This window comes from Corvus cornix, chromosome 9, assembly GCF_000738735.6.
Source record: "Corvus cornix cornix isolate S_Up_H32 chromosome 9, ASM73873v5, whole genome shotgun sequence".
NCBI lineage: Eukaryota > Metazoa > Chordata > Aves > Passeriformes > Corvidae > Corvus > Corvus cornix.
The window spans coordinates 20,599,579-20,620,433 of record NC_046339.1 but is presented as its reverse complement, the minus strand read 5'-3'; the positions used below and the strand labels follow the sequence as shown (position 1 = coordinate 20,620,433).

At 45.8% G+C, this 20,855-nt stretch overlaps 1 protein-coding gene across 6 annotated transcripts in view; it reads left to right on the top strand.

Annotated features, from left to right (window-relative positions):
• The window catches only part of ST6GAL1 (ST6 beta-galactoside alpha-2,6-sialyltransferase 1), a 44,586-nt gene that overhangs the window by 15,945 nt on the left and 7,786 nt on the right, over positions 1-20,855 (top strand). For 4 of the 6 annotated variants that reach the window (XM_039556734.1, XM_039556733.1, XM_010405439.4 and 1 more), the window contains 3 exons: positions 13,252-13,378; positions 14,505-15,168; positions 18,715-18,812. In XM_039556734.1, the coding sequence (XP_039412668.1) occupies positions 14,544-15,168; positions 18,715-18,812 (723 nt within the window). In that variant the 5' untranslated portion in view covers positions 13,252-13,378; positions 14,505-14,543. Of the gene's footprint in view, positions 1-1,881; positions 1,995-10,443; positions 10,548-13,251; positions 13,379-14,504; positions 15,169-18,714; positions 18,813-20,855 lie in introns of those variants that run through there. The other 2 variants (XM_019289520.3, XM_019289519.3) reach the window with 2 other exon arrangements.

Here is a 20,855-nt window from a genome sequence, read left to right as displayed (position 1 = left end):
CAGGAGAGCTGGTGAAATAGCTGGATCCCATGTGGACATGGGAGCCTTCCTCTCTGAGGCTTTGGCAGCACAGGGCAAATCCACGTGCATATGCAAGGCACAGATAGGCAGCAGGGACTGGGACTGTTGGCCTTGACTGGGTGCCTGCCTTTGGGACAGCTGAAACCCAAGGCCAAACTCATCTTTCAAGCTCAGATAGACCTTTTGTGTGGTGATATTCCTTCTCTTAATGAGCACTGGTAGCACTGAAGAGTCACCTTCCTTTTGTGCCAGAACAAAATCTTGATCCCCTTTTGAAATGCTCAAAAGTCTTCCTGTTGAACAGTCAAACCCAGCCCTCTGTGACTAAGTCTGGTTTCAGACTAGGCAGCCTGGTTAGGCCTGGCTTGCAAGATGGCAAGGCTGCTGGAAGAGATGGATATTTGAAAACCAGCAAAGTGATGTATTTGGTCTGTAATATCTGTATCTCTGGCCACCCTCTTGCCAGTTACACTGTTTTACATGTTAATATCTGAAGTGGAAAAGGGACTTCCCTTTCTTCCTTTGGGCACATGTGAAATAGGGAAGTAAAACCAAAAACAGGCACACACCGCCCTACATGCCTCAGTGCTCCCTGTGGCTGTATGGGAGCCTCTCACCCCTTCCTGCTTTAGAAAGGGGTAGAGCCTGCCTGTTGGAGAAGAGGGTTTGTTGTGTGTTGGGCATAGATGTTCAGAGGCAGAGGAGAGGATAGGGATGCACTTTGGTGTGTTGTGTTCAGGTTTAGGAGTGGTTTTCCAAGTTGGGTGTCCAGGTAAGTGGACACCAGAAGCAAAGCCTTTGACCATGTACTAGAATAGTTTCCCTTCAGGATAATGGGATGATGCACATGTAATGGTGTTGTGTAAGATGAACAGAGCAACTAATTCTGCTTTTGCTGAAGTGCAGTGTGAACCCATGTGCTAGTTTTGGCTGCGGTTTCATGTATACTTTAGAGAGAGTCCCACCAGTGCTCAGTCTGGGGCAGCTCTGTCAGGAGCTGGGTTTTGGTGTATGTGACTCTGCAGCTGCTCTGGTGGCAGCAGCCTGTTTCTGTGTACTTGTGGCTTCTCCTCTCTGTGAGGTCCTGTGGCAAGTGATACTCATTTCAGACACTGCTTTGCACTTGAAACATTTTGTGGGACTTGTACATGAGCTCTGAAATACCTGGGTGAGCAGAGGATATGAGCCCAGGACAAGCACTGCATGCAGTGGATCTGGGAGAGATGGAAGGGAAAAGCTGACCAAAACTGAAAATAAGGAAAGGACTTCCAAGAAGGAAGGTTAGTGGAGGGTGGGAGGAGACCTGGCAGTGGGATCTCACCAAGGCAGGAAGGCAGCTTCCTGCTGCTGCACTGTGGGAAAAGGCCACAGAAATTAGGGCATCTCCTTGTGCTGTGTGGATGCTGGAAGGGGTGCGAGGGGCCTTAGGGCAGATTTCCCAGGAGGAAGAGGAGAGTCCTGGAGGTGCAGACACAGTAGGAAAGCACCCAGTTCCTCATGGGTAGCACACATACCCACCTCCAGCCTCCCTCCCCTGCTCCACGCAGCGCTGTGCATCCCTGGGCTCTGAGCACAGCTCTTGCACAAACCACTGCGGTTGGTGACGGGCGCTCAGCACCAGCGCTGCTGCTCTGTGGGATCAGGCAGAGCAGAGCACGGCGCTGCTGCTCTGTGGGATCAGGCAGAGCAGAGCACGGGGCTTTTATCTGCCCTGGCAGCAGCAGCAGCACCTTGGCCACGTCAAAGGCTATGGGGGAGGGAGCCAGCACCTCCAGACGAGTGTGTGGGGAATTTCTGCTCTGCTCCCCTGCTCTCACACAAATGATTTTTCACCTCTTTGGGCCATAATCTTCCGAGACCTCTGGAAGAGCTCTGATGTTCAGTCAGCTTTTAAAGACCTCCCGAAAATGGCATAGGAGGTTTGCTGCAAGTTTCTGAAGTACTGGTGCTTCCCCTCCTTGACATGCCTACAGGTAATGCCGTGCAGAGATCCAGACAAGATAAAGAACCTGTGAACTGGGGTAGGCTTATAATTTTTAGCCTTGTACTTTAGGGAAAAAACCCCTTAAATTGCTGTTCTGGCAGACTTCAGAAAATATTCATCAGGCTGATGCATTTTAACTAGTGATTTCTATATTTGTTACTTTAGAGTGAGGAAGAAAAATTCAGAGCTAACGCCATGTAAAAGTAATTTCCCTTGACAGCGTACAACTCTGGCCTACGTGCATGTTGGACAGCTTATGAAAAAGCTTTTATTTCTGAAATATCACTGTATTATGAATGCATTATTACTTAACTCAAAAATAGATGAGGATATGTACGTAAATATATAAGTACATGTATTTGTTATAAATCCGAGAGAGAATACGTGTTTCAGTGGAACAGAACCACCTTAGCTGAACTGGCCTGATTCTTAAAAATAATTAGAAAAAAAACCCCAAACCAAAAACCACAAACAAAAAGACCAGTGAAATGCAAATTAAAAATACTAAAATAGTTTAAGACAACTTTGCTGGGCTGCTCTGCTGTTTTTCTTTGCTTTAATATTAAAGTGCTGTGGCTCTTCCTACATGTTATTCTAACCAGCATACCCAGGGCTTGAGGGTTCTCTGCCAGTTTAGCCTCAGGGGATACTGGTATGACAGAATGGGGGGGAAATTGTGTGCCTGTTGTCAGGAGATATCCAGGACTTTGTATCTTCAGATGCTTGTGCAAGCTTAAAACACAGTATGGTAGCAGCCAACCTCCCATCCTGTTAACCTGGAGGGGAGTTTGTGGAGAGGAGAGCAGGGTTCATTGCTGTTAAGGATTCTTTTGGCAGGAAAGGAAGGAAAGGGAAGATGAAGGGTCACCTAAGATCAGCTCCCATGAGACTGTGGTGGCATTCCCATCTGAAGTGCTTAAAAATTTGTCCCTTAGAAATGTACTGGAGTAAAGATAGGCAGATTTGTTTAAATAAAATGAATGAGTAACTTTTAACCTAAAACTTGGTCTGAGCTGGATCAAAAGTCAGCCTTGTTTAATGTTGAGTGAACTTTAAGCTTGGTGCTTTTCCACTTTGGGCTTGGATTGGTTGTTGAGCAGCAAGAAGAAATGGCCTTGTGCTAGAGGTGACATCGGATCCTCTCCCAGTCTGGAACACTGTGGATGTTGTGGCACTGAGAGAGATCACTGCTGTTGGAAACACCCAGCTCTTGCTCTAAAGCAGTTAGGCATGGTGTCCTGTGAGTCACCCCCCACAGCTGGCAGCCACCACCAGCCTGTGGAACATCTCTGCTGGATTTCTGCAGGCTCCTTGTCTGCACAGGGGTGCATCCATTCTAGGCATGACAGATGCCTGACTTCTGTGTCTGGGAGAGTTCCCTTTGTGAAGGAGGAAGTCTGGTGTCTATGTGGCCAGGTGGCACTGGGTGGCAAGAAGGAGCTGTGTGTGCTTGTGAGCAGGAGCAGCCCTTGGCAATAACATCCTCCTGCCATTCCTCCATGTATCATCCTTCCTCTCATATCTCATCCATCCTTGCAGCAAAAGGCTGGCTGGTTGTGCGAGTAGATGAGGACCTTTCATTGCTCTGGGAGGCTCAGAGAGCTTTTTTAAGTCTTACAACCGCTTTCTAAGACTGAGAAACATGTTGTACATTGGCAGTATGAGAGCCAATATTGAATGGAGGAGATACAAAAACGTCTGGTGCCTCCTTTACTGCTTTAGGGAGTAACTTATGCTTTTGTTGGAATTATCTGTCTAGATCTCTCCCTCCATGCTGCAAGTTGTTACCTGGCTTTGATGAAAAACGCATTTGTGCTGAGGCTCATTGTTAGTCTCCCTTTTTTCCCTTTTCCCCTGCTTTCTCAGGCTTCCTGCCCTGTGTTCTGTACCCCCTGCACACTCAGCTGCCTGGCCATGGTGCTGGTGCCAGGCTCAGGCTCAGGCCGTGCTGGCTGCACTTGTGTGTCCACAGCACTTCAGAGCCTCTTGTGGGTGTGTGGGGCCCAGGAGAACAGCAGGGGACTGACTGTGGCTGTGCTTCTCCCTGGCACTGTGCATACCTGGGGAAGAATGGCCGCCATTCGTGCCACCCTGGGAAAGCAATAATCCTGCAGATTTCAAGAACTGCTGCTGCTGTGGGTAGTGACCAAGTTACTCCTGTCTGCTCATCCACAGGGATGGCACAATGGGTTGGCATCCTTCATAGGGAAGGCACAAAGTCCCATGTACATGAAATGTCTTAAATACCAGAGGGCAGAAAGCTGCCTGCTTCAAGGAGTGGGGATGTGGTTCAGATCCATAACAGATCCATCCACTTGTCATCTGCAAGCTCTGCTGCCAGACTTGGTTCTGAAGTGCCGACTGTAGGAAGTGAATGATGTGTTTGGGAGCAGGAGCTGGGTAGTGCTTTCCAGGCTTTATGCCTGATTTTCTGATGGGGAAGAAAGCAGGCTAAAAACACTGGGAGGAGGTGATAAAAGACATTAACATGGCCTTTATTGCCTTCTTGACCTCTCAGAACCCCAGTAACCTTTACATGTGTTTCAAGCATGGTGTTTTCCTCCCTCCAGCAACTGTGTAGGCTTGTTGTGTTTCAGGTTAATTCATGCCATGCCCACAGCAACACTGATTCATCGCTGGGATGCTGTCAGGGTGTGTAAGTAGGGAAGAAAAAGGGACTTCTTTGGCTGTGTTGTATGTGGCACCATGGAGCTGCCAGATAGGTGGCATGCTCTGTTTGGGAGCTTACAGCTGGAGGGGGTGCTAGGCTTTGCCAGTCCTCCATCCCACCAAAGAGTGAGCATTGCACATCAGAGAGGCACCTGTTTGTTCCAGCAAAGTGTTCTCCATGCCAGATCCTTAAACAGAGGACATAATCTTGGGTTTGGGTAGGAGGTACTGCTGAACCTGCTTCCCTTTCCAAAACATTTGGATGGATGCTGAGGGAAGAAAATAGCAAGGAGGTTTCAAATGCAGACTTTCTCAGGAAAGTTGCATTAATGTTTTCTGTTCTAAATACGTGTGCAAAACTTTGAGGGTGGAGGTGTGTCTTAAGCTCTTTAAATGTCTTTGAATATGTCTAGGCACCTGGATTTGTGCATTACATTTATATTGCCTATGATTTATAAAACTGAATTGTATTTAGGCAAGGTCGCTTCCCTAAAACTATTTTTGTGGGCTTATTGACAGTAGATGTATTTGAAATGCCAATACAAGGGGATAGTGTTCCCAGATGAATGTGTTTGAAAAACAGGGCATCATTTGCTATTATTACTGAAGTTCAGGCACCTCAAGAGCTCACTGTGTGAGGATGTGAATTGCTGACACCCCTTGGCAAAACATACTTGGCATCTGCTACTGCAGATATTCTGACTTTTGAGAACCTGGCCACTGCTTCAACAGTGAGCAATATCCAGGATCTTGGGGTATATTGATTCCTGTGTATCTGCTGCCTTGGCTGCTCTGCTGCAGCCTGACACTGAGCTTGGACCTGGCCTTTCTCACCAGCTTGTGTTGAGTTATCCCTGGCTTTCCTCTGGTCGTTTCACTCTCAGTTTAACCAGTAGAAATGGTGATGCATGGCAGAAGTGGTATCAATTAAGCTTTCCTATTGCTGTGGCTATGGAGACCAAAACCAAGTGGTTTTGAATAGTGGAAAAACATCTGATTGTCATAACACTTCTTTTTTTCTCTGCCTCTTTTTCTATCAGAGACAAAATAGTTAATGCTAATTTTGAAGTTTCCATTTGTACTCCATGCCTAAAATTCCTTGCATAGGAAGGAACTACTTTGATTTATACTGGATAAATAATTGAACTGCTTGTTACATGTTAATTATTTGCTTTGGGTTCTAGTGGGTGTCCTTTCTAGTGCTCTCTTAATTGCCAACAGGACCTGCCTTTTTTTTCAGCACCTGATGCTTTTTGATAAACAGTCTTCACAGCTGTATATGTCTTTGCATTATAAAATATGAACTTCTTAGTGAAAACCAATTTATTTTAAATGTAATGCAGGATGTGTTTTGCTTAACATAGAGTAGTTTGAGTAGGACTTTCTGAAGTCAATGGCCAGAACTGACACTTTACTCCTTTCTTCCAGTGAAGCTGGTGTGGTAGAACACTGCTGTTGAGTGCCAGCCCTGCCATCCTCAACAGGGATGAACTCTGGATATGTAGAGAAAAATAAATCTTGGTAGTGCTATTGGACTGAAAACCAGCAATGGTAGATCCAGACTAGTGCAAGTTTATTTCACTTAGTGAAAGATGAGGTCTTAGGCTAAATTGAATTAGATTCTTCTTTGCGCAAGTTGTGAGGAGTTACTGCATTGTCCTTGAGACACAAGAACGTTGTCCTCACCTGCAAAGGGCTGGTGTCAGGCATAGTATCCTGAAGGGTAGTGTCTCTGCAGCTGGCACACAGGGAGTTTTATTGTCCTGGGGCCATGGAACATCAATTACATGTCCCGGTGTGCAGTGATATTTGCAGAGGCGTTAAAGCGTTGACCTGCCACATGCTGTTAATTTAAAATAAAGAAGCTTCCCCCTTTCATTTTGAAGGATGAACATTGTAGAGAAACATATGCTTGGGGAGGAATGATTTAAAGGTGTAATGTTCCATGTAAAGTAGTCATAAGTGAGCGATTGCATCCTGGTCTTTAAAGTAGGGCAGGGTTGGGGGATTTTTACTGCTGGCTTCCATGTGGGAATGGCTGTGATAAAGCTGACTGATGATGAAAGCCTCACTTGTAAAGCCCTGACACTGGGGCTGTGGATACAGGAGAAGCAGCAGCATTTTTGGGAATTGCTACTGTTCATGCATGTACGTCTTTCTCCAACTGAATGTGAAACTGGCAGTTTTAGAAATGGAAAAGGTTTTTTACCAAGAGGGGTCTCCAGGTATCTTGCTGAGCAAGACTCCCATGGACATGTGCCCATTGGGAAATGGCTTCTGTGTTGAGCTCCACTGGGAGCTGCCATGGTGGCTATCTGGCTGACTGCATCCAAGTGGGAGTGTGCGGCAAGAGCACAGGGCTGGCCTGGGGCACGCAGACACCCCACGCAGACGGGGTCTCTTTCCTGTCCAGTGCTGTTTACAAGGAATATTCAGCAGGTGTCTGTCTGTGGGGTAGGAGGTGGCATTTAGTAAGGGAGAAGTGCTGCTCCCACCAGCTGAGGGCTTGATCCTGTTCTGGAGTTCATAAACATGCTATCCCTCTGGGCAAGTAACCCACCAAACAGGATGCTAAGCATGGTCCACTGCATTCACTCATTAATTAGCTCAGTGTATTTCATAATTGGAGTCCATGTTATGAGACACTAAAAGCACCCTCTTTAGCAAGACTAAAATGTAAACTTCTAGTTAGATGAAGCACTGATAAATCTGATATCCTGTGACTCAGAAAGCAGTTTTAACTTATAAATAGTAATATTATTGTTATTTAGAATACTTACATGGTAAAACTCAAATACATGTACACCATGGTTAAGGTACTAGGTCCATACAAAATACCCATTAGGAATTATTAAAAGAAGGGTTCAAATACTTATTTAGAGCACAGCAGTATGTATTAAGAATGGTTTCAGTGGATTCCCCCATAAACATCAAGATTACTGTCATCTGATCATAGCACAAGTGGAGTGGGTTTGTCATCCCATATGTCATACTTGTTAATGTCAGGTGCTTTATTAGAGCTGAGCTCCAGCAGCTCCAAACATTCACTTCACTTAAGACTGTGCCTGATGTGGGCTGGTCCAGGGCCAGAGCTGTGGTGGCATCCTGCTGGGATGGCAGCAGCTAGGGGTGGGAAGCCACAGCAGTGCAGGTCACCTCTCTCCTTGGTTCTCAGTGGCTGGTGGTGACTGTGGTTCTGCAGGTGCCTGGCAAAGCCTGTGTGGGGAGTGAAAGCAAAGCTGCTGCCTTTTAATGAGGGCAGAGGGGGAGGCAGAGTGCTGCTAGGCAGAGCCACCCTCCAAAACCAGTATGGCACGTAGAAAAGAGCAGGAATAAAGGCCTGACACAGCCAGAAATGAAGGCTTCTGACTTATATTAAATCCCAGTGTTTGTTGACATGTAAAACCAAAATGAAACACATGCTTAAGCTTTCCCCTGTGCCTCCCCCCAGAATCTGCCTCTCCTGTTCTCCTGGGAAGATTTTTTTTCAGCTGTGACAGCAGCATATTTTCACAGGCACATGCAGAGATTTTTAATGGAGGCAGGACTAATGGAATGATCTATTTCATTGCAAGGGATCTGTGTAGCTCCCTAATGTGTCACCTGAAATTTAACCATGTTTCTCATGTAAAATGCTTTTTTTCCCCTCAAATCTCTATGTAAAGTTTCCTCATTCTCCCCTTTCTGTTATGTTCTGTTTGGTGGCATTGGAAATGCCTAAATGTATGGCTCAACAGATGTTTTATTTTCACACACAGTGATATTTTGGAAGGAAACCAAGAATTGCTAGAAGCAAGCCTTCCCTGCTTATATATTTACAAAATCATGATACGCACAGTTGAAGTAACAGGCTGGGCTAAATAAGGTATCAGAGAGATCTGAAACTTGGCTCCAGATGGACGGACCTTTAGCTTGGAAAACGTTTTATCACCTTTCATTTGGTGTATCAAGCATGTGGAAAGTGGAGCTTCTTCATTTGCAAAATGGCATGAGCATAGTTTGTTTAATACTGTTGAGGGTCTTGATATCTACTTTTTTCCTCAGGACAGGAATAGGGAATTTTAAGAGCAGATATGGTTTTGAGGTTACTTTTTGAATCCAAATTTTTTCTCTTCTTAGGTTTCCTTGAGTATGTTATTTTGAACAGAAAAATTCCTGCCCTACACTTCCATGTCTTTCCTCTTTTCCACACACTTATATCGGAACTCATTCAGCATCTGGTACCTACCACTGCTCTTTTCAGAGATGGTTTGCAGAGGGTGCTGGGTGGAGGAAAGGGTTTTGTACATTGAGAATGTACAAAAAAAAAGAACAGAAAGGTGTAGTTAAGTATAAAATGTTCATATAGGGCAGCATAAAAACATACAAAAATACACCAGCAAAGCTGGGAACAAAGCTTTCCTACTTTGTGGGCAGGCATGGCATAATTGTGGGTGCAGATGGAAATGCATAAATGAAGGAAATCTGGAAAGAAATGTAAATGCTCTGAGTTTAAATATGAAATAGTTATCACATTATCTAAAAAAAAAAAGATTGAGGAACAACTTGCTAAAGTAAAAAGCTTTTGTGCATCCATCAGAGAGAAGAAAACTGCAGCTGAATGATGCTAATGTATGAATGGCAGTACCAAGGAGAGGCATGGTAGACCAGGTGGATGTGATTCCTGCATATGCCCCTCCCCAGGGGTTATATTTCTCAAATCATCATTTAAGTTAAATTAGAGGTGTTGTTTGGCATGGTTATGTTTCAGAGGGACTCTAGTAGGGTCCATTTCTTCAGACCAGTAAACATAATAAAAGTAACTAACACCTGTAGAATATGTAAGAACTAATGAAGAAGGGTCACATTTCAAATCTATCTGCATATTTCCTCTTCTCTCACTTTCAGAAGTTTGTGAACGTGGAGAGAGGGAGACTTTGAATTTTCAAGGTTTTGGTGAGATTGCTCACCAGTAGCCTCAGAAAAAGCCACTATAAGATGTCATGGGATGAGACTGTTCCTGTTGTGGATTGGTGGCTGCCTAGTAGGTTGGAAAGCAAGCGGTCAGGTTTCACAACATCACAGAAGTCCCTCAGGGATTTTCTGGGATCCCCACTCTTGAATAGTGGTAACGGATCTGCAGAGGAGAGAAGGGCTGAGTTCTGAGCTTGGCTGGCTTTATCTCCAGAGTGGCTGCTGGGACCAGGGGAAACACCGAGCAGCTGCAGAGGGTTCTGGTGATTCTGGGTGGCTGGGCAGCACAGGGACAAAGGAATCCTCTGCTAGCAGAGGTAAGATACAGCTCTTTCAGATGTATTTATTCCTGCCCTGCACTAGGGTCAGCTCTCGGTGAGTCAGTGCTGCTTGCAAAATAACCTGAAGTCATTGCAGACTGTGTAGAGATCAGGGCTCAGAAGTGGTCAGGAAGGGAAATAAAGGGAGGAAGTTTCATAAGGAGTACAAATCAGCCCCACTATTGTGTTGCTGCTGGACCATGTGGCGTGAGCGTGTTCAGCGGGGGTGGCCGCTGTGCCTGCCTTGAGGGATGTCACGCCCTGCTGACGGTGCTGGGGAAGTTGACCGAGAGCATCTGAAGTATGGAAAAGCTGCTGTGCAAGGAGGAGTTGGAACAAGTGGGACAGAGCCTGAAAAAGCACAGAGAGGACGGGTTGTCTGTGCACTGTGTGCAATTGTAGAGTTCATTGCCTTGGGCCGTTAGGGTAATGTGAGTGGTTTCAAGAACCAATTAAACATGGGCAGAGGATTGGCATTGGTACAGCTGATGACACAACTTTTGCAAAGCTGTTTGCATTTCCTGGAAGAACCGTTCATACCTTTGTCCATACTCGTGTGGTTTGTCTGTGTACCGGCTGTCAGACACTATAGGAGACAGGTAAGGGCTGTTTGAGATGAGGACACTTGGTAGCATTTTTAGGGTTAATCTGCTGTGGGATGTGGAAATTGGGATTGCTGGGTGTTCTGTGTCGTGGCGTTGCTGGCTGCAGCTCCCTGGACAGACAGCAGCCTGTGGAATGCCAGACACAGGAGGACTTTTCACACTGTTGTGTACTTTGCTGGTTAGACCTGAGACCAGCAAGAGAATTGGACAATAAAGGTTAAGTATAAGGGTGTGTGGACAGAATGTAGTTCCCTGACTGCCTTGAAGATATCACATCCCTCACTTGTTCTCTGCACAGGATTAATTTACCCTCAGAGGACTTGCTGTGTGGGCTTAGCCTGCCAGCCAGTGCTCGACCCTACAGCTGTGTCAGGTTCTGGGTTTCAAGGAAACAGCTGTTTGTTTAAGTATTTTTCTAGGTTTGGGGGATTTTTTTTTTTTTGGTCTTTTCTTTCTTCATACTCCTAGCTGGTACCTTGTGTTTTGTGTAGGTGGCAAGCTTCCATCATCTTTGGAAAAGTACATTTGTACTGACCACTGCCAGACAGAAGTACACACAAGCGGCCACTTGTAGGCTATGATACTTTGCCAGGAAGAGCAGATGCTTTCCTTTGCCACAAAAGAGGTTTGGTGGCAGAATGCTTGAGAGGGACCCCATCTTAGGCACTGCTTGTGCAGAGAAAATAAAATCCTATCATGTGAAGTAGTAGTAATAATTAAGCTGAATTGCAAAGAATCCATGGGGAACAGAAGGTTTCTTGAAGTGTTGTGGCTCTGCTAAAACATGCTTGCAGAGTCTACTTTGCCAGCTCACAAATCAAAGCAAAATAACTGTTCACACTGCAGTGGCATGTACAGTCAAAGTTGGGGATAATTTGTGCAAGTTTTCCAGGTGCCTTTGAATGGCCTGGAAAGGAGAGGAGGTGTTGTGACTTGCTAGGCATCCTGTGCTGTGCAGCACCAGGAGGAGTGTCCCAGCAGGAACTTGCAGAGAGCTGTAAAGTTGTTTCACTGTAATGAACCTGCCACCTTTCTATATGATTCAAGTGTGAGAAGCAAAAGCTGATGGTTACTGAGATGTGCCTGCCATCACCTCCACCTGGGAACCCCTCAGAAGACTTTTTTGAAGTCAAAAGCAGAGCAGAGTTGTGCAGGGCCTGGAGCAAAGAGCTCTGCTCTGCAGGGTGGTAGGCTGCTGAGCACCTCCAGACAGACTTGAGGCTCTGTCCTCCCTGCACGGAAGGTCTTAGTTGAGTTTTCTGGAAGCCAGATCTTTGCCCTTTACAAAGGGATACAGTGTGAATAAGGTCAGGCTGGGGGCTGCACGAAGCGTGTCTCAGAGTTTTGTACTAAGCTGACACTGGACAGCTCTGTTTTGGTGTTGCTCTCGATTTGGAAAGCGTTGCTGTCTGTGTGTGGCTCAGCAGAGCCCTGACAGCACGGAGGCTGACTCAGCGGTGCTTTCCCCATCAGCAAATGGCTTTGCAGTCAGCTGCTTTCACGTGGTGCTTTCTGTTCTCCACGGCACCAGGCAGGCCCCGAGTGAGTTGTCCCTACGGGGTCCCCAGCTGCGGAGGGGATGGCAGGAGGCAGCAGTGAGAGTCTGGCAGAGACCGCAGCAGGAGAGGAACCATAAACAGTGTGGAGAACCTTGGGCTTACTCCTCACAGGACAGAGCACAGGGGCGTCCTGCATCCCCTCCTGGTGCCCCCCCTCTCCAGACTGCTGTACCTGTCCTGGTTCAAAAAGACTTCAGTGTGCCCTTCTAGCACATTTGTACTTAAGGAAATGAAAAGCTATACTGTCTGTCAGGACAGGGGAAGTAATTCCAATAAAAGCTGGAATCACTTGTGTTTCTTGGATCTTTTTGTTGTTGTTGTTTAAGAACTGGAGGTAGAGCAATGTTGGCTTTTTCATCGTGGAGTGCTCTGTGAAAAAATAATATTGTTCCTTAATAAAGTTAAAATATAAGTTTTCAGCGTTAGGATGCTTTAATAATTTAGTATTTAGTCCTGTAAAGGATAGCATTTGTAATTTAGCTCATGTGGCATTGTATTGACTCAGACTTCCTGTAAAAGCAAGCTACTTTCTTGATTTCTCAGATAATACTGTCAAATCTCCCTTTCTCTTGCTGCATTTCCTTGGTAGAGTGAAACTGTAAAGTCTAAAACACATTTATCTCTTTTGTGAAGACTTATGGATTAAGATATGTTTTATAAAGCAACTTTCCATGGGTCTTGTTCCAAAAAAGCAGGGAGTCTTCTCTGCAAGAGTGCATGAATTACTCAAGAATGGGCAGTAAGATATTTCCCTAGGAAAAGTTAGCTTTTTCTTTCTTTTCCTCTGTTCATTGTGTTAAGCAGCAGCATCAGATTATTTCCTTCAGTGTGTTATGGGTATATCCAGTGCTTGAGTGGATCTGGTCACTCCGGTGGGACCATAGAGCGGGCAGCCTGTGAGTTGGTTCCTGCTCTAGCTGAGAGCAGATCTCAGACAAAGAAGGAAGATGCCGATTTCGAATGGGAATTTAAGTGTTTAAAATGCTCATGTGGTGTTCATGTGTTTGCTGCTGTCCTTTCAGGCCTTGGTAACATCTTTTTTGGGACCACAGGGTTTATCTGAGGGAACAATTGCTCATCCCTAGAACTCTGAGGTTTTTCCTTAATAGGATTTCTTTTTTTCCTCCTTTTTTTTGCAGGTGTTTCTTGAGCTCTTCAGCACATCACAGAACTGTTGTGTTTTGGAATATCCTGCTTAAGCCCTCTGAAGAAATCTGCCAACAGCCAAGAATGACTTGAGTTGGAGAGCTGCTGCTTTATCCACAGGTAGTGTGTTGGTAGCTCAGTAATCTCTCGGCAGCCCAGCATAGCACTATATGCTTTCAGCAGGTTCCTCAGTGAGGAAGTTGCAGCTTGTACCTCTGTGGGAATGGCAGTGATCTGCATGTGTTTGTATCCTGAGGACACCTGGAGTCTCCATATTGTTCCCATGCTTTTGGACACATCTGGAGCAGCCATGTAGGGAAGTGAGCAAATGCTGTCCTGTCTTCTGCAATCCTGTGTGCTGCTTGTGAGGTGTTTATGCATCAGTGTATGTTTTGTGCACCAGCCCCTCCAAATAAGCCTAGTTTGAGCTGCTTTTTGAGCAGTCCTCCTATTGGATTCCCCCTTTTATGACATGATGGGAGCTGGAGGTATCTGCTAGTGTGAGGCAGTGCAAATGAGGAAAGGCAGTGCTTGTACAACAGGGTCTGGCTTTGCTTTCTCTAGGGGTAACTTGCCTGGGGTAATGTTCATCCAAGTGCATTTATGAGCCCAAACATGCCTCAGACCTTACTGGGGCTTAATTGGCTTCCAGTAGCTGTTCAGTGAGGTTTGCTGTTGGGAGTGCACTCAGCCCACTGCAGACTTGCAGCAGTTCCCTGAAGAGTCACCAAAGTACCAGGATGGTGAAGTTCCTGGTGCTCGTGAACTCAGAGCTTTTTTTTTTTTTTTTTTCCCTTTCCAGTTCTGTGCTTGACTATGTGCTTCATTAGCGTTAAAGCCTATGGTCAAGTAAAAACACATTTCTGGAAATGCATTTGTTGGGATTTGGGTATTTACTGTCAGGGATGGGAGATGAAGGGAAGTGGAGACTTACCCTGCTTGCTGGTATGATACTGGCAGTATTAAATTCGGCTGTCACTTGTGCAAGGGAATAGAAAAAAGGTTTCAGTGGCAGTGGCCTCAGATCACCATTACATAGCATGTGATGGCTGATAGCCAGCTCAGGTCTCCCTGTTTGGTGTTTGAGGTGGTGGACTTTGAAATGAGATCTTTAAACAGCCTGAAATTTTACAATTGCCCCTTTGTCATCTCTCTCCCCTCCTGCTGCCCACACACAGATCTCCATGACTTTACCTGTGCACACGCCTGTGCCTGCAGCCCTGACTGAGCTGTTTCCTTTTCCCAGGGCCAGCTTCCAGTGTCCCATCTGGATGCACCGTACACTATGGTTCACATCAACGTGTTGAAAAAGTTAATGTGTGTTCTTGTGGTGATACTGGTAGCACTGACAGTTTGCCTGTGGAGAGAAACAAGAAGAAGCTACTATGATCCTTTGAAGACCAGGAATGATGATTTGCAGGGGCACAGGAGTTCAGAGAAATGGAACCCGGTTAAATCACAAGGCCTTTTCCATGAAGCAGCCAGTGAACTGGGGCAGATATCCAGAATGTGGCTTGGTGCCCCCAACAAAGTAAAAGACAGCACTGCTGTAACAGCTGAAAAGTCCAAGAAAGCAGCCTTTGTGAAGGTATGGGATAAGGACAGCTCATCCAGAAATCTCATACCCAGGCTGCAGAAGGTCAGGAAAAACTACCTGGCCATGAACAAGTACAATGTAACTTACAACGGGAAGAGGAGTGCTAAGCTCAGCCCAGAGAAGTTGCTCTGCCAGCTGCGTGACAGGGTCAATGTGACCATGATACAGAGGTCAGATGGTCCTTTTGGTACCTCTGAATGGCATCAATACCTGCCAGGGAAAAGCCTCAGTGAAACAGTGGGACACCTGGGTCGCTGTGCTGTCGTGTCCTCAGCAGGGTCTCTGAAATCATCTCGCTTGGGACAAGAGATAGGTTGGTATCTTTCTGTTAGCATGAGGTCAAATATCATTGTTTTATAACTTGGGCTGAATAGAAGTAACCTGCTGTCATGCTCTTACTTATAAGTCTCTTGTGGTCAAAAGGTGTTTAAAATTAGTTAAAATGTTATCCTTAAACTTCTAAAGTCAGTAAATACTTCAGTCTAGCTGGAGATGGGAGTAATAGGTAGCTCTATTCTAGCTAGTCCTTTCGATTTTCATGATCCTATTGGCATTACTAGAGGGTCGCACAAATACTCGATACCAGAGAGCAATCTTGGTTCCTCAAGTGTTTGTTTGTTGAGAGGGTTTGGGGTGGGTTGTGTAGTGCTCATTGCATAGTCAAAAAAAATTTCATACTGGAAGACTTTCTCAGAGCAGAAATAAAAGAAAATGCTAAAGGGGAAAAAAACTCCCTGGACATAGCCCTGAGCAGTGTGTGTTGAGAGAGGGCTGGACACAGACAGTCTTCAGAGGTCCCTTCCAGCCTCAGTGATTCTGTAATTCTTGCTCAAGGCTTTCCAAAAGTAGCACTGCTTCATTCTGAGCCATAAGGCAGTTGGCCAAATCTGAGTGGCCCAGAAGACCATCAAAAAACTTTACAGAGCTTTATCTTTTTGGACAAAGTTTGATGATGCTTTGCAGTCTCCTCTGACCGTATTTACTGGAGGTTAATGCATTAATTAATAAATGCCAAAGCTTTGGTCTTTTACTGTGGATTATAAAGAAGCATATTTTGATGCCAGAGCGTTTTGTGTCTTTACAAAAAGAGCATGCTGGGGAAACCAGCTCTTCAGTCTTCAGCTCAGGCAGAAAATTCTCCAGATCCTGCAGCTCCCTCAGCTTGCTTCATTATTTGGTGTTTGGACCTCAGTTAAGGTTCATGCTTTGCTGAACTGTAGCTTCACTGAAGAAGTTTTAAAGTCTGGGAGTTTTCTCTCATGTGGAAATTGTTCACAAGCTTTGGTGTGTTCATAAGTTGTCTGTTGGATCAGGTCCCTTTGGCCTGCACTAAGCTGCAGGTAGCCTTCATCTTCTGAAACAGGTAGATGGATGGATTTCAATGCATCATTCATGGAAAACTTCTGCAAAGCCTTCAGAATCATAGTCCCTCATGGGAGACAGTGTTTAGGTCTGGTACTTGCTCAGAAGTTCTCCCCCAAACTCCTCTGTGTCCACACGGCAGGCGAGCAGGAGCTAGAGTGAGGTTGAGCAGTTGCAAGTGTGTTAAAGTGCTATGAAATATGCAATGAAGAACAGCATTCCCTACTGGTACAAATTGCAGGTGGGAGTTGGTTGATGTAATTGTTTCTGCTTCTTAGGAGTGTTTGAGGAGAGCTAGGTCAAGACTTGGGAAGCCAGTTCTGACTTTTCCTTCAAGTACCTATCTCAGCTTGTTTGGGTGCCTCTTGAAGTTCAGAGCTAAAGGTTTGCACAGAAGTGACCTTCTGTTGAACAGCCTCCCCAGCACAGCTGGCTTGTGCTTTGTCTGTGTTAGGCTCCAGCATTACTGACAGCAGTGCTTGTTCCTCTGGAAGGAGACCCTCACAAGAGTGGGAGGTGATGTTCTGGAGCATTGGAATGCAGTCCATGCAGCGCTGGATTGGGTATGGGAGCAGCCAAGTGTAATGGGCTGTGCTTTGGCTCCGGCACAGCTGAACGTACGTCGGACAGTCAAAGCCCTTTCATTGCTCCCACAGCCGCTCTCTGAGCCTGTCCCCACACTGAAGCACTGGTTTGTTCCAGATCACAAGGGGTGGATGCTGGTGAGGTCACTGTGTAGTGTGCCCGAGGCTGCTGGTGTCCCTACCCTGTGTTCCTCATGCCTGGGTCACAAACTTTCACCTTTCTGTTCAAGCAGTTAACTCTGCTGATGCTTCTGTAGAGTTTGGACACTTGCAGCCTTGAGCTGGGCAGGGTGAATATTAAAGGATTCAAGAGCATTCAGTGTATTTCTGTAAATTTTGTCCCACTTTTGGCCTGATGTATTTTCATGTAGGAAATGTCATGGTTTTGTTGGAGGAAGTTGTTGAAAAGGAACTAAATCTTACAAGCTTAAAATGAAGTATTTGTGTAGATGAGCACAATGGATTGCTGAGTTATTATTCCCTGAACTATTTGTTCTGTGTAATCATGTTAAGATATCAAATGGGCAATTAGTGAAACTAAGGGAGGCTGGCAGAGCAGCACAGGGTTGTAAACAACCTTTTACTGGGCTCTTGGTATTACTGAAGGTTATAAATTGCCACTGAAAAATCTGATGTGAGAGATACCAAGTGTAGCACAACCACCTGGAGACAAAGCCAGCTACTCTGCCTGAGCAGTCACTAAACACCCTTTTAATGTGCAAACTTGGGGCATATTAATGCTTGGTGTCTGGCTGAAGTTATATATGAGGAAATCATAACCCTGTATTGCATTGGTGCAAGGTAGGATGTGGAGCTAAGGGTCTGTAGTGGTAACTGCAGAGCCACTTCTCAGCATGGAGACACTTTTTTCCAGAAACATCACCTTTCTTGGTTTTGGATGGTGCTTTGGAAGGGCTCTTAAGAAGACCCACTTCTCCAGGAGAATAAAATAGCTGAGAAATCAGTCTTTGCTGCCAGTGATTACTGATCCTTCAGCATTGCTTGTGAGAACACCCCTGTTTTCAAGAAAATGACCTCAAAAAGACCCAGTTCTGCACCAGGCAGGTCCTTCTGCCCTGGAACTTGGCAATTCTCACAGACCCTGTCTGCAGCTGTGAGTTGCAATCATGTGGCCTCAGTGCAAATTCAGGAAAGATGTCCCTGCTTCTCTAACTCAGCCCCTCTGATCACATGGAAGGTTTCTTATCCAAATCCAGCCACAAGGCAGGGAGAAGCCAGGATGTCAGGGTGACAAGCACAAATGCCCTGCATGTCACAGCAGCAGCCTGACTCCAGGGCGTTAGGGTGGCCTGGCTGGCTGTGCCAAGGCAGAGGAGGGTGCTGGAGGAATGCTGTGCTATCTTAAGAGGTGATGCCAGCAGAGGAAAATGCAGTGAATTCCAAGGCATGTAAGAAGCTGTGTCTGTTGAAGGCACAGCAGTGGTTTTATTTCTGTGGGAGGCATGCTGGCAGGCTGAGGTCAGCTTTGCTTTCCACTGTGGTTGGTGTACGTTTCTGGGGCTGGTCAACCTCCAGGCTGGAAGAGAGGACACTGGCTTTCTACTACTTCCTAGTTTTTTAGTTTGCAGCCAGCCATGTGGTAAATTATTTGAGTATTGATCTATCTCCTGGTAAAGTGTTTGAAAAAAGGAAGGAGAGAAAATGCTAGGGTTGTGCTCTCCAACCTGACAGTGGGTTGTAGTTTTAAAGAGTAGATTTTAAAAATTGTATTGATCATGAAGTTTGAGCCACAACTTCCTCCAAAGAGTCTGACTTGCTACTTCTAGATGTTAGGTTGAAACCCAGGCATTAGCCAGGTTGCATTAGAAGTGCAGGTGAATAATGTTACTTGTCTCTGGTATCACTCAAATCCAGGTGCTGGCTCACAGGTTTTCCCTCTGTTTGGCTTTCAGACAGCCACGATGCCGTCTTGCGATTCAATGGGGCTCCTGTCAGGGGCTTTCAAGATGATGTGGGGCAAAAGACAACAATTCGTCTTGTGAATTCCCAGGTAAGTCTGAGGAACCTGTGCTGAATAGGCCAAGCATGGCAGAGCTGTGTAGCTGCACTGTCTGGGAGCTGAGAAGAACAGGGCTGTCCATCTGATTTCTCCTGTCCCTACCACATAGCTGTAGGATGGGGATGTCTCCCCTTGGAATGGGGAACCGTTGGTAAATTTGAGGTGACTGGAGTGACACTGGCATGTGCTTGCAAACTTGAAGTAGCCTGCTTGTGATTTACAGCAGGCACAGGGTAATTTGTGTTTTGTCTTTGCTCAAAGGCTCTTTGGAGGCACAGGAAGGCCAGCTTTATGCTGTTGCTGTGCCTTTGGAGTGAGAGGCAGGAACAACACCACAGGTCAGCTAATGCAGGTCAGCAAGGAGGAGTGCACCAAGAGATGAGCTGTGCCTGCCCCAGAGATGGGTGTGAAGAATGAAAAAAGTTTATTTGGCTTTTAAGAAAGAACAATGTTTCTTTACTGCCCAGCAGTGGTACAGACTCTAGATAACACATGAACCAGGGCTGCTAAATGGCTGAAGACACTCGCAAAAGACCCACCTTTAAAGCTGTAGCCTGTGCACAGCCAGGAGAGGGATGTGCTCTGGTGGGTCCAGGACCTTATTGCAGAGCATGGCAAAAAGTGCCTTTAATGCAAGGCCTTGCTTACAGAGTTAAATCTCCCCTGCCTCTGAGAGCTCTTCATAGGTATCAAGGTGTCCCTTTGCTGATTCCCTTTGGCCATCAGCAGGCTGTGAAGCAGACCCTCCAGAGTTAGGGCTATGTGTAACAGTGCATTAGCAGAGTTAGTCTGCCACTTGGCCAGCAGCAGAGTGAGACTCTTGCTCTTGTAGGTACATCTCAGAGTGTTTGCGCCTTTCCTCCTTAGAGCTGTTACCCTTCATGTTTGCCTATTTTGAGGAGAGAAATCTTCAAGTATAGACATGCAGAGAAAAGAAGAAATCCTAGTAGTATGTGCTGGTGAGGGAATGGAGGAGGACAGTAAAATATCAAACAGGCCAGGAGTCATTTGGTTAAAAGACCTGGTGCAGCATTGCAGTACTGAGTACAAGCATCTCCTCACCCCACAAGAGGAGGAGGAGGTTGTAGGCGCATGAAGGCTGAGGAATTGAGTGAGGGAGAGATGAGTGGCTGAAGTGTATCTTTTGTCATCCCCAGCCAAAAAGGCAGTTTCTTTTCCTTACCCCAAAACTAAGATTTGTAGGCCTGGAGTTTTCTCACCTGCCCTTGTGTGAGGAGTGCATGGATGCTTCTGTGTAACGAGGTGTGAAGTTTCTCAAAACAGCAACAGGAGCTTGACCATCCTCTTCAAAGGCAAGAGACAATGGGCTAATATGTAACCAGTTTCCTTAGTTCATTTTGTGTGTCTTTTAAAGGATTTTCTTGCTTCTTGTGTGAATGCTGTTGTTACCTCTTTCTGCTCTTGGGTCTCTCTTCACTTGCTGCCATGCTCTTTACTGTTGCTTGCTGCATCTCGATTCCTCTGCATTAAACCCCCAGTCAGAAGGGGGACAGTTTGTCCTTTCTGAACCAGTCTGGTTTGAGCAGACAGATTTGGCTGCTGACTTCTGTGCCCTGTTTGACATCTTGCGGGTTTTTTTTTTATCTTTCCCGTCTCTGTGTATTTTTGTGATGTCAGATAGGTGTTATCACTTAAGCAAATTTTCTCTGGAGGATGTGCTCATTGCCAAGCTTACAGTGATATGAAGAGAAAATATGTCCATGACCTATGTGCTATCAGTATTATCTGCACAGGGAGGGAGGGTAAGTGTGTGGTTGTACAGCTGTAATATAACTCTCCATGTGGATTCTCATACTTTGGACCAAGTGTAGTTACAGCCACATCATTACAGTGCTTCTGTTCTCCATGCAGATCAGCCTGCAGTCATGGGCGATGTTCCCTCTGAATGGAGACACCAGCTTAGAAAACTTCAGTTACAGGGAGAACAATATTGTTGCAGTTTTTAGAGGCTAAAGTTAACTCAAAAGGCAGCGTTGATCTGGCTGCTGACCAGGGAAAATGATGCTTTCCATG